Raw genomic sequence first — 14,028 nt, forward strand, 5'->3', positions numbered from 1 at the left:
ATGTGTCTTAACAAAGCTTTTTTCACTGACATGAGAGGTGTGAGGTTTTATGGTGGTTTCAACAAAGGAAATAACCAGAGCAACATGCTCTAAATGTTGCAGAAATGTGGAGCTTTTCTGAACTTATTTACAGTAATGAACTAGCTTGTTTTTTTGTTTTTTTTAAGAGAGACATTATAATCACTTGTAGAAAAACACTTAAATCACTCAATTCATTCAGTGAAGAGTTAAGCTTTCCAGCCTTTTATTGTGTCATTTTTAAATATTTAAACTACAGACATGAGAAAATCATATAATGTGCTCCTATTAACACGTTTGGTGTTGCACTTTACATTTGACTGGAATTGTTCTTTATTTATTAAGTCAATGTTTGAGAGAAGAAAGTCTTTAGAAAGGAGTCTTAAAATCTAGCTTTTTATTTATATCATGAAAGAAAACACACAAAAACAAAGGTTAGGTGCAACAGAGGGGCAACAAATAACCTTAACTGAGAAAATGACAAACCTTACAAATCTGAATTGTCTGGTGTGTATTTTAGAGGCATTTCATGATCATCCTCATTTCAAATTGTTTGAGTAAATGTATACATGTTTTTTGATATTCAACAATATACTACAGTTTAGAATTTAGAGTATCACATTTTATAATGTAGCCTCCCAGTGTGTGAACTTTTCCTGCTTTCCCTGATTTGTGAATGTGAAAAACACCCAAAGTGCCTAACTTATTTTTATCTGCAATTTTGTCAAAGCTGCATGATATAAATAAATAAATTCAAGGTTTTTTTTATCAGCAGCGTGAAATGACACATTTATGGGGGGCTGGGGAGTTGGTAAGTATGCTGCCTTTATTTTTAAAAGGCTTTTTGTGTGGGTGGAAGAGGATTTTTATTTTCCTCTTGTTTGTTAAAAAAGCTTTTCTTCCCCCCTCCATCATGTTTTAGCCATAGACAGCAGAAATGATGGATTTAGCTTACAAATCTGAAAAGTGAAGCCAATGTTTTTGACTTAAACCTTCTATTTAATGCCCATCATGGGGCAAAAAAGATTTTCAGTACTGTGGGAGCCTATGGGAAGCGGCCTAGTGATGAAATTACAGGCTCATCTGCACACTTCAAAATGGGACATCATGGTGGAGTTATCCATCATTTATATATTCTGTGGTTTTATGTAATGTAAGAAAAATCTAATATGTTTTTTTACTTTGTCGTTTTACTTGTGAATTTCCAATTAGAATCAATAATCGAGTTTAGTGATGAAGTAAAAACGAGTTTGGATGCAAACGTTTTTAATTTATGCCTTCTGTTACAGTCACTGACCCCGACTAACTTAAAGCAACACACTAAAAACATCCACTGTTACACTGAACCTGCTGACCGAGATTAAAATGTCTTATTTTATCTCAGTGCTTTGCAACACGTGCATACACACTCCACACAGAAACGCAGACATTTTTGTTCATGCAAACACACACACACACACACACACACACACACACACACACACACACACACCTTCATGTTAACTGAGGCAGGCACTCTTTAAAAAAAAGGTAAATCACATTTTTATCAAACATCATAAACACAAGGACCTGATGTTGATTGCATGAACCAGTATGATGTTTGTTGGCAGAGGATCAAAAGATGGAAATATATGCATGGGGACCAAATACATTAGTAGGTCAACAAAAAAAAAAATCACAGCAAACATTAGTTTGACATTAACATGATCTGTGTCCCTGACATTTTTTTTTTTTAAACATGCATATATTACCATCCACCTTCTATAACTTCGCCAACACACTGTAAACTTCATAGTAGCAATAGTGTAAAACAGCAGCAACGTAACAGGCATTTACGAAAGTGCAACCACACAGTTTTGTAACTCTGCCCACTTAAAAAGCAATAATAATAAAATTGCATCAAACAACCATTTAATTTTTTTTTTTTTTTTTTAAATTCGGCTCAAGCCTGCTTTAATGTTACCTGAGGATGACACTCCTTGAACAGCCCAGTTTGACAACTTTCAAATGCACATCTGCGATTTCCAAACGCAAAGGAAACACACTGGGTCTGGAGCACTACTGGGATCGTATTCACTATTCACAGAGAAGTCGACTCGACACATTTTGAACAGGATTTTTTGTTTGTTTGTTTTTTAAATGGACAGAGTAGTGGAACTTTATTACAGGTGTAAACAGTTTAGCAGTGGTTTGTAAAGAAAGAGAAGCCATTTGAAACAAAAACAGGACTGTATCTGTGACAACGTGAGCCCTCTGGCTTTACCTGTCTTTCATTCAAATGGACAGATTTTTCATCCCAATAACTACTGTACGTGCTTTTGTCTTCTGTTGTGTAGGTTGGGCTCAAAGGCAAAGAACATGAGAGGAATTTTGGCTGAATTCTCAAATTAAGCCCATATGAGGTGGTGCTCCACCATGGATGAGTGAATTCAAAATCAGTCCTGAACAAATATTTGAAACTAAACAGCTGCAACACAATTACAGTTGCAAAGAAAACAAACTTCCTCTGCAGCATCACCAAGAGACAGCTATCCAGTGAGTTGCATAATTTAAAAAAAAAAAAAAGTGAAGAATGTATTTATTCAGTTAGTGCAAACAGCTCATTGCTGAGGAGAAGTCCATACTGCTGAGTCATGCAAGTAGTCAGCATAGACTGGAGCTTTTAAAAGACACAGCGTGCAAAATGATAACTAACAGGCAGATTCTGGACGCTTTAATATCCCCTGAAAGAAAATATGACATTGTTCTTTGATAGAAATGTCACAGGCTGTCATTGAGTAGTCCCATCAGTTTACTGACGGCTTTTCTGGTCTTCTCACCACGTGCATGCTTATCTTAAATATTATTTATTTAAGCATGGTCATTTAAGTTAATTTCTTTGAAAAATATATCCAGAAAGCAATCAAGGAAATAAAACTTTTACCTGCTACAATTGGGACTGATTCTATACTGTTTACATCTCAGACTGATCCCAGTGAGAAAACTGAGAGCAAAATAATCGATGAAAATAAAATAGGGGTGGGGAACTCCAGACCTCAAGGGACGATGTCCTGCAGCTTTTAGATATCACCCTGGGTCAACATACCTGAATCAAATTATTAGTTCGTTACCAGGCCTCTGGAGAACTTCAAGACATGTTGAGGAGGTAATTTAGCCATTTGAGTCAGCTGTGTTGGATCAAGGGCACATCTGAAACCTGCAGGACACCGGCCCTTGAGGTCTGGAGTTCCCCACCCCTGTTCTAAAGCAACTGCAAACGCAACCTCTCTTCCGATTAGCTAACAAGTTGATATTCAACTGGGAACCACCCTGAATATACAGGGACAAATAACCCAATTCTGGTGGGCAAATGAGTATCTCATATGATCCAGATTCAACCTTAAGTGACCTTTGAAGAAGCTGCACCATAAGGCACTTCTGCTTTGGCACTCAGCTATGGTGGCTGTCGCTTGGTATGCCGAAAGCTTTGTTCATCACTTTCATCATCTTGTTCCCTCCTACTCTTCCTCCCGTCTTGGCTGCATGAAGTGATAAAGAAAGTTGGGTTCATCCTTGAAGCTGTGCTGACCTGTCAACACTCCTCCCCGCTGAAGACGGGCGCCATACAGCTGTGCCTCGGCTCGTCCAGCGCTGAGGCCTCGTTCCACCAGCCACTCTACTAAGTCACTGCCTCGGAACACATTTTCAAGATGGGACTGGGGATACTGATGAAACTGGGGAGGGCTTGAAGCATTACCATGCTGAGAATTGGTGGGTTCATGGTCAAGGGAGGTTTCTGGTGCATCAGGGTTGGAAATATGCGCTTGCAATTCATTCTCGGGCTCTAGGTGGGGTCGATTCGGAAGCAAACACTGGCTGCTGGATTTATCTGGATTGTGGTTTCGGTTAAGAATCTGTGAGTGATCGTTCAGCTGACCCTGATCACTAGAATTTGTGTTTAGGTAAAGGGGTTCATGGGCTGAGGAATGTCTCCGAACTTCATTTTCATCCTCCAGTCCTCCTCCAAACCTGTTAGTATCAGAGGAAGGATTCACCTGTCGAAGTGTTCACACTCTCCCCTGAGCCACTATAAGGTGATGGTGATGAAAAGAAGAGGTAATGGGCAGGCAAAAGAAAGGAAGGGTAAATGAAAGGAATAAAAGAGAAAGCAAAGGAAGGATTATAAGGCATAGAGAAGGTATAGAGATAATAGAAATTATTTTGTTTTAGAACGATAGCACCCAGGACTTGTAAAAAAAAATGTTTTAGTTTTGTAGTAGGGTGGCTAAATTTGATCTTCAGTATTTTAAAACAGGCATGACATAGTATAAAATTAAAATGGTTAGACTTGATTTTAAGAAAAATAACAGTCTGATGTAGAGGGAAACCCAGAAACTGATGCAACATGCAAAGAGGATTCAGAGAAAAACTGGAAAATCAGAAGTAATTATTTGGACATGCTCAGAATTGAACAAGAACAAAAAAAAAAAAGAGATAGAATTCAAACTCAAAAACGGAGATCTCTAATAATTTTTTTTCCATGTTTACTTCAAAAATATTTTGCTTAGAGGGAATAAATTCTATAAGCAGATGATGTGAGGGGTGATTTAAAAACAAATCATATACACAAACTGTACCATGTAGCACACACAAATGTCCTTAAAAACAAACAAACACACAAATGCATGTAAACAAGTACTCATACCTGCGTGTGTGTACTATGTCTTGTACACACTGGTCTTTGTGGTAGCGGACAAACTGAGTACAGGTGAGCCTGACCTCCTCTGGTACACCTGAGGGACTCAAATCATCAATGTCCCTGCCCTGCCACAGGCTAAGCAATCTAAAGAAAAGGCACACAAAAAAAACTTGTTCTAGTATTGTTTTGTTTATTTGATCACAAATTAATTTAGAAACCACAATGAAGTCTCAGATCACCTCTTCTTAAAAGGCAAGATGATTAGGTGTCTGTCCAGACCAAAAATCCCAAAGGACAAAAAGCCCTGGGGGAAAAAAGAAAACAAAATGTAGTAGATACAACTGAACATAGTATTTTTTTTTACTCGCAACACTTCATATATACAATAAGCTGATGTATGAGATACCTGTCCATAGTTAGCCACAGCACAGAAGAACTGTAGTTCAAGGTAGAGCCTTCCTGGATCTTTGTTGAACAACCACCACAGACAGCTGGACAGGTTCTTCATTTGGGCAGAAACATTCATCAATCAGACACCAGGACATTGTTACGGCATGCATTGCAACTTTCCATTTTTAGAAACAGGTAATCCAACGTAGCATAAAGTTACTAATTATTAACAGCTTTTATATTAATCCAGATGTTTATATCATTAACAAGATAGATAAGTAGATAAAGACAACACTACACAGGATTTATTATATTTGAAGGCCTCATTCATCTAACTGATAACACCGTTGAAGGCAATTTTCATACACTTCTAATGTCCATATAAATGGTGATTTCAATATGGATGACAACAGCATCAGTCCATTCACACATTTTCTCACACATAATCATAAAGAGTGTTTCATCCTTACTGCTAGCAGGCTGACAATGAGCAGCAGACAGAGCAGAACATGTCTCACAGTCTGTTTATCGTCTGTGGCTTGAAGCCCGGGTGGTGGAAGATTCAGCGGCTGCTCAGACGAGGAAGTACTTTGCTGATGCCCATCACACAGCGCCCCAATGTGGCCTAGAGAGGAAGAGAATTCAAAGTAAAGATGAGAAAGCCAACTTTATGGTTGTAAACCAAACCCCAATCTTTATTGGATTATACAGACTACTGTTGGCTATACACTTGGTTTAGTTATAAAAATGCATAATAATCAACCACAGAAGACAAAAATTTAAATTTGTGTCATTTACTTATTGTTAGAATTAAAATAACAGAATTCATAATAAAAGTAATGAAACGTCACAATTCACTCTGAATGGCTAAATGGTGAGGTGAAATATATGTTTATTACCTGTGCTGTTCGTGTGGTCCCTCTGTGTACTGGCTATCATATCAGGTATAGGCTGGAGAGGAGAGAAACCGTGGAGGTCTGCACAGCAACAGAACAGAATGAATGAACATATTTACTGCACATCATCTGGTTACAGACTCAATGACAACAGATAACAAAGATTCAGATTCAGATTATGTTCAAGTTAGAATAAACTAAAGACAAAGTGAAAGAATGGAGTTACCCGAGTTGATACCACAGGCAGGTGAATTTGACAACTGTGTCTGCTCTTGCTGTTGGTGTGAATCCTCCAGGCCACCAGGGACCCTCACCTCATCATTGATACCCGTTACAGTAGCTCTGCTCAGGGCTTGGTAGCCGCTCTGCTCCCATTCTCCCTGGCTGAGACCCATCAAAGATATTGCACCGAGAACCAGGCTGACCGCAAGAATTACTGCAGTGCTGATTATCTGCAGAATAGATGAGATTATGAATTAAACTTTCCAAACAAAAGTTGTTCTAGAATTCCTGAAGTGTACTTTTTATAAATATTACTTTAATTTGGTAAAAGAATTTCAGTGTTTTCTCTCCACAGACAGCATTAAACCTGAACTTAAAATAAAAAGTCTTGAGCTGAAAAAAGAAGAAAAAGACTGGACAAAAATAAACAAAGAGTTCAGAACGACTCTTTAGAAAATGTAATGTAGAGTTACAGCAGGTATTGTTCCAACCTGGGCTCTGCCATAGAAGAAGGCAGAGTCTATCGTATCAGTCCTCTCTCCTGATATGAGAAGACCGCCAACCATTAGGAAAGGAACCCTGTGCGTGGAGAAAGGTTGAATAATTTTGTTATTACTTAGACTTTAGATCATATTCTCTGATATGATCTTCTTTTCTTGTCTCCACAAAGAAAAAGAAAAACAAAGTCACATTTCAATCAGTAAAAGTTTTAAAATGTTTCATTCTCTTATTCTATTGTCAATTAAAATATCCTTATGCATTTCTCTGTGGTGGCCTACCCCCAACCCAAAATCATGAAGACTCCTGGTCGGAGTCTCAGCAGATCATCTCTGTTAGTCAGAGCCAGACAGAGAGGGATTAAACCTGAAAAAGAGAACAAAACATTCAAATACAATCACCAACATCTACCAGCTAAACACAAATCATTTGACTTTTGGGGTATTTCATTCATAAAACAGGTGTAACCACTTACAGGTATTCACTTACCTGTCCAAATGTATGTACTGTAAAGAGACCCATAGAGCAAAGTGAAGGTGAGAATTTTGCCGAGCAGGTTGTCCTCTTGTTTCACCAAGAAGTTCCACAGGATCATACTAACACACACTAGGAACTATAGAGAAAAGTACAGAGTTTAAGGTACAACATGTACCTATACAAGGTTCTCAATTAGCGTTTCATGAATGAATGAACTGAATTAAACACTGAAATCTCATTTTAAAAAATGTTTTCGAAATAAGACTGACCTGGGCCAGGAATAGATTTAGCGCAAATAGGTGAGGGAGTTTGTTAAATTTCCTGCTGAGCAGCATCACCGCTATGGTCCACACCTGAATGAAGATAATCATACTCGATCATTTGATATGTCTATATTTGGAAAATCAATCATGACACCAGCTATCATCCACAACTTCCTGTGCTTAAGCTCTAGGTGTTGTTAAAGCATTTCTGTGCTTCTTCTTTATCATTTTAAAATTCTTCCCTGTCCCACTGGTCCAACCAGGGCACTGGGGTGAATTCAAAGGCACTTACCAGAGCTATGAGGCTGACAATGCTGATGTTGAAGCTTACATTTTCAAGCTCTGTAACCAGGGGGGTTGGGTCCATTAAAGGGATTGTTAATAGCCAGGCGGACACATACATGATTGGTGCCGACAAGAATGTACTGATTACCATCCCTGACGTTACCTAAAAAAACCCCAAACAAACAGGATTTGGGGGTGAGAGAATGTAAAAACCAAGTTTAAAAAAAAAAAAAAAAAAAAATCAATCTTTTCTTCACTTTCAACTTATCTACTTTAAAAGTTAAAGAATTTTAATTGCACTAGATGCAAAGTGGAGCTGACTGAGTCATGTTAATATGAATATTAAGGTTTTACATAACAGGACCTAATAAAAACAATTATCAAGGCCTTTACCAGGTCTTAAAATAAGGTAAACACAAAGTCAGATACACATAAACATGACACATTACACAAAGTCATTATTTATTTAACAAAAATAAACCAAAAGGTAGAAGTTACATGAATCCCATGATTCAGTAGCTTGTAGAAGTAAAGGTTTTTGTATACTTTATCAGTCCCTCACATCGTTCTATAGTATTTTTGTCCCACTCTTCTTTGCATTCAGGTTTCTGAAAAATTTCTTTTCACAAACCTGAATGCTCAAGACCAGCAAACTGTCAACAATTCTTTTCTAGAAATGGTCACATTTGCTTATGATCAGTTGTCAAGCGTATTTTTCCCCCTCACCCCTACCCGGTCGCAGTAGATGGCTGTCCCTCTCTGAGCCTGGTTCTGCTAGAGGTTTCTTCCTGTTAAAAGGAAGTTTTTCCTCCCCACTGTTGCTAAGTGCTTGCTCAAAGGGGGTCCTTTGATTGTTGGGGTTTCTCTCTATTATTGTAGGGCCTTTACCTACCTTTGCAATAGCCTTGAGGTGGTTGTTGTGATTTAGCACTATATAAATAAAATTGAACATTTGTTTGTCAGCATGTGGCTGCTCTTTGCTCACCCCTTTTAATTCCTATGAAAACAGCAAAGGTGTACTTTTTGTAAATTTTTCTTAAACTGCTTCTGCATTTTGGCTTAAGTTTTTTTGTTAAATAAATAATGACATGGTATGATACATCATGATGTGTAATTCATCTAAACTTGTATTTCTTTAATTTTAAATGACCTGATAAGGACAAGATGAATTTTTATTATGTCATGATATGTAAAATATCAGAATTAACAGAGGGTGCACTTTCTTTTTATCATGACTGTAGGTTCTGTTTCATTTGCTGTATCACAAATTTGAGTTTGTCAGTCTTCCTCAGCCTGTTCTAAAACACCAAAACAGATTCTGGTGATCAAAAAATTGCCAAAAGTACCAAAACCCCAGTCCTACCTCACCTAATTTAAGCTCAAAAATATGATAGGGCAATGGTACACTGCAAGGAGCTACAGATAAATTAACTATTGTTTGCATGGTTCATTCTTATCACATGACCTGGCTAAGTGTCGACCATGTGGGTTTCCATGCCATCACCAGTAGCATGAAAGATGGAACATTTTAGTCACGAGGGAGTGCTCTTCTCTTTATTGTTTCAACAACAACAAAAAAAAAGTAATATTCCTTTCAAACAGCTTTTTAAAGTATGATTGTTACATTAAGAGAACGTACCACTTCTAACTCCATGTTATAGTGTCCAGCATAGATGGCCACACTGGGGGCTGTTGGGAAAACTCCATATAAGAAAGCAAAGTTGGACAAACTTGTGTGATTGGCACTTGTGCTGTTCACTCCAGTGTCCAGAATATCCACCATGTCTTTACAGACCAGTGGCATTATCAAGCTGAAAGGATGACATTGAGAGAGACAGACAAAAATATACTGATGGAGCTGTGTAATCAACCAAAAACCAAACTGACTATTAAAAACACTTCTGTACTTCATATTTTGTTCATTTTGTTTAAGAATTCTTGGTGAAGCTTAAAGGCTTTTTTAGTTTTGGACTTATTGTCTTGTTGCCATTTTAGAAAGATCTATTTCTGTATTTTTGAAGACAAAGTGTATCTTGCATTACATACTATATATAAAATAATGGCAACTAACACAAATATATGTACCATGCAAAATATGGTCAAATACAAAAACCCACTAGCTCAGGCCACCTTAAGCCAATTACGCACACACTATTCCATTCAGGTGTCACTTACAGTTTGGCTGTGATGAGCAGTATCAAGGCAACTCCAGTGTCTCTGGTTAGTTTTCTAAGCTGACCAACCTGCCAAAGAAGAAGGCAGCTGATGATATCCTTCATGGTAAGTAAAACAGGTTATCCTTAGGAGAAGAAAAAAAAGATAGATAAACACAGGAGTGCAACTCACCATAGTGAGGCCAAGGTAAAACAACGCTGCCCCTCCAAAAGAGTTGGCGAGACCATCTATAAACTCTGACAACACAGCAGGGATCTGCTGGCCCAGCGCAAAGTGAGAGATGATTCCCACTATCACCATGAACACTATTGGGTTCTTCAACACCTAGAGTGAAAAAAATAATAAAAATTAAAACTCCAAGACTTAAAATTGGTACAAAAGGTCAAAGTGGGAAACAGTTACAAATGTACAAATTGGGTGCTTAAAGTTTGCAAATAAAGTAAACCTTAGGATATACAGGTGTATTAATACACTTGTCAAAACACTTGCATGCTTAGTACCTGTAAGACAACAACTCCCAGGATGCCAAGAGTACTGCGCTGTGGATGGCTGGCCTGTCTCCACCTCTGCACCTCACAAAGAGCAAAGCCGATGGGATTGAGGAGCATGAGGGATACAGGAGCAACCAGGTATATGTACTGGAGGTATTCTGGATATGTACTTCGATACAAAGCATCAACTAGAAAAGTGAAGACAGAGAGGCAATGAAATATATACACACTATGTCTTAATTAGATAAGATTAAGATAGACTTTATTGCCATTTGCACAAAGCAGTACAGCTACTGGTGGATTTATTTGTCTTTCTCACAAAATTGTCTCCTTAGAGATGAAGATCCATTTTGACAGCTTTTTGGCTTTCCGTATGTTAAGAAGAGGGATTATTCTCCTATCTATAGCAAGTTATATTGTTTGCCAGTCCCCTGTACCATGACTCTTCCTCTTCTTTAATGCAGCTGAGGATGGTTGTGCCATAACCATATCTACACACTTTATGGTGATCTTGTTAAAGGTGTACAATCATAGGTGCTGAAGTGGCATCCTTGGGAGGCTCCTGTGTTGACTGAAAGCTTGGCAGAGCTGTTTTCTACCCTCACCAACGGTGATCTGTGAGCGAGGAAGTCTAGGATGGAGATGCCCTGAGACCCTATATGTGTGCTACCTGAAGTTTGATATCGACGTTGAAAGGTCATTATGGTTTTCCAGTAGGGCGGTGTCCTGGATCCCTGACCAGTGTGTATTCAGTTGTTTATGGGTAGTTAAAACTTTGATTCCCTGCCACATATCTCAGCAGCAGCACTTAAGTTATTGGGAATATGCTTCCTTGGCAGCCTTGATAGCACTTTGTAGCTCATATCGAACCTGTTTATACTCTATGTTATTCCCTGACATGAGAGGACTTTCTCCACTGCTAACCCTGAATGAAGAGCAAACAGTAATGTTTTGTTGCACTTACCTATAGGGTATCCAAGGGCGAAGTCATTACTCTGAGTAGCAAAGATGGCATACAGACCAGCCTTGCTGTATCTGTTGTCTGGACTGGCCACCATCAGTGTCAGCACACATACCAGCACAAAGACTGTCACCTACACAGGACAGAAGCGTGATGATCAGGTTTTTGTTTTCTATAAATCTTCAGCATAATGAAAACTTACAAGTGTTTAGACACAAACCTTAGCAACCAAGACACTCCACAGAAATGCCCATATGACATTTCTGAAGTCCAATAGCACCATGTTTTTAAAAAGCAGCGCTGGAAGAGCAAACTTGGATACGAAGTTCCCCAAACCTTTAGCCTGGCTCTCTGTGATGATGTCACCCCTGGGTGGGGGGTGGGGGGAAATAAATACACATTTACACTAGGCACTTACTACATTTCCCAGCCAATATTTTTGGAAAACTGGGCAAAAACATGGTCTAATTCTCAATCACCTACCTGCCTGCTATATAGCCACACAGTATGATGCCAAAGCACTCCAGGAGAGCTGGGAAGAGCTTGTCTATGGACATGTGAGGTCCTGCAGCAGGCCCTGTCAGAGTGCTATGGGAGATGTTCTTCCCATGGATTAGCACATAGCTGTTGGTTGTCTCCATTGTGATGTGGGACAGGGTGATCAGAGAGGTCAGGTGAGGAATATCAGCACACTAAGGGAGGACGAAGGGGGGAAACTATCAGAGGTTGGAGCGATAGAAATATAGAAATATAACAGCGGGTAAACTAAGACTAAGAGCAAATTGCAACGTCACGTCTATAGAATTTAAAAAGGGCTTTAGACAAATATGTAAATGAAAGGTTAGCGACTGGTTGAGTCTCAGGGTTACCAGCATCTCTATTTACGCATCCGCGTTACTATAAGCGATGTTAGCACGGTGCCTTTTTTTAAATACAATATCCGGAAATATTTAAAGTCTAACAACGCTGATACAAAATAAAAAATAAAAGCATTTTTTTACATCTATTTTCCAAACAAGCACCGTTTCTACTGCCTACCGCAGGTTAGCGCTAGCATAATTAAATGCTAAAAACGAATACGAGGGCACGGTAACTTTACATCTGACTGAGTGTGCTGTTTAAAATACTTTGTTTCACAGCGACACCTCTTACCTCTCTATTTTAAACGAACATCGTTGTGCGGAAAAGCTCCCTGTGCAATTCCGTGTTATTGTCATTTGGATACAATTTGACAGCTGCCGAGATGTGGCAACGCCCTGAAAAATGACTGACAGATGATTCAGCCAATGAGCGCCGAGGTATGTTGGTACACAACTGTGATTGGGTTTTCAAAAAAGGTTGGCTTGTCGCAGCGTCATGTGCGCTGGATTTATTGAATCTAGGGAAAGTGTGTAAAAATTGCAGGTATTTTTGTCGTTTATCAGCTCTAAATGTTTGTTGCACGTTTTCTGTGAAAAAAAGAAACAGTGCCTCAAATAATGATTGTAAGTTCCAGAGGTGATGATTTTATAAACATATCTTTACGGTTTAAGCAATTGCTGAAGAAATCCTTCACTTGATGATACTGAGCAAATGTGAGGAGGTATGACTGAGCCTGCGCAAGGAAAACTGTTGGATTTCAAGTCCATCAATAAGACTTGAACTGGTATGTAGTCACAGAAGTGATATACTTATTAAAGTAACGTGAAGAAGACTGTATGTAACTGAAATGATGGGAAACCATAAATCAGTTCAGAGGAAGGAGGGGTAAAAATAAGGGGAAGACGATGGGGAGATGAAAATCCATCCAGTTTACATCAGGGGTATGGATTCAATATCACTAAGGGAAGTGACAGTCATGTTAAGCGGCAGACACAGTTTACTGACATAATTTCATCTAACTAAAAATAATTACATAATGAAATTTGAAAACTGAAAGAAAAAAATGGATGATTAGACTTATCTTATGCTTGCAAAACAGTTCTTATATTTTATTTTCGTAATGTGGGCTTTTTAAACTCTAATTCAGCAGGGTGGGTTTCTATAAACGTTACATTGTGATTTCAGTGATTTCACATCAAGCAGGGATAAATTATGCCAAAGGAGCAAAATGTCTGAGACAACTCCCAAGTTCTGCAGCTCAAGAAAAGATTGAGATCGAGCCTGCACTTGCAGTAACACAATGTGAAATAATAATCAGTCATACTGCTGGGTAATGAAAGTTGCACAGACAATAATTCTGCCTAATTATGTTACAGAAGACACAAACAAAACAAAATAAAACAACAACAAAACAGACAATGCCTTCTTTGATCACACTCAGATCAATGTATTTGCTGATTTTATTGCACAAATATGTAAAATATGCATATTTTTATTTGGCAATACAAAAAAAAGTCACTTCATCTGGATCCTGCCATTACAATGCATCGTTCCCATTTTATCACATGATCATTGTACAGTCATATCAAATTACTTACAATGCATAACAGAATAAAAGCGCTCCATTTTCACCCCCAAGCAAAGAACATAAAGCATTGTTTTAAAGTAAATAAGTTTGTGTATGATTGTCTTTAAGAGTTCCTTTTTGACATGTAGGTTTCAAACTCCATACATGTATCATATATATGGATCATACACGATCCATACATGTACTGTGTATGTATGATCCATCATGTATACATGATCCCTACAT

At 38.3% G+C, this 14,028-nt stretch overlaps 1 protein-coding gene across 2 annotated transcripts; it reads right to left on the reverse strand.

Annotated features, from left to right (window-relative positions):
* Positions 1 to 247: 247 nt before the first annotated feature.
* On the reverse strand, positions 248 to 12,611 carry gpr155b (G protein-coupled receptor 155b). Of its 2 annotated transcripts, none has more exons than XM_063491647.1 (20): positions 12,507 to 12,611; positions 11,838 to 12,046; positions 11,575 to 11,722; positions 11,358 to 11,487; positions 10,403 to 10,581; positions 10,074 to 10,226; positions 9,903 to 9,970; positions 9,367 to 9,538; positions 7,735 to 7,890; positions 7,449 to 7,532; positions 7,192 to 7,315; positions 6,984 to 7,068; positions 6,696 to 6,783; positions 6,209 to 6,434; positions 5,986 to 6,063; positions 5,557 to 5,711; positions 5,103 to 5,198; positions 4,936 to 5,000; positions 4,703 to 4,840; positions 248 to 4,026 (listed from the first exon to the last, which is right to left on the reverse strand). In XM_063491647.1, exons 2-20 carry the CDS (start codon positions 11,993 to 11,995, stop codon positions 3,516 to 3,518), a joined length of 2,814 nt encoding a protein of 937 aa, XP_063347717.1. In that variant the 5' UTR covers positions 11,996 to 12,046; positions 12,507 to 12,611; the 3' UTR covers positions 248 to 3,515. The 2 variants fall into 2 exon arrangements, with proteins under 2 accessions (XP_063347717.1, XP_063347718.1); XM_063491648.1 differs by having other exon boundaries at positions 3,915 to 4,084.
* Positions 12,612 to 14,028: the final 1,417 nt, after the last annotated feature.

Source organism: Pelmatolapia mariae, linkage group LG13, assembly GCF_036321145.2.
Source record: "Pelmatolapia mariae isolate MD_Pm_ZW linkage group LG13, Pm_UMD_F_2, whole genome shotgun sequence".
In the NCBI taxonomy this organism is placed as follows: Eukaryota; Metazoa; Chordata; class Actinopteri; order Cichliformes; family Cichlidae; genus Pelmatolapia; species Pelmatolapia mariae.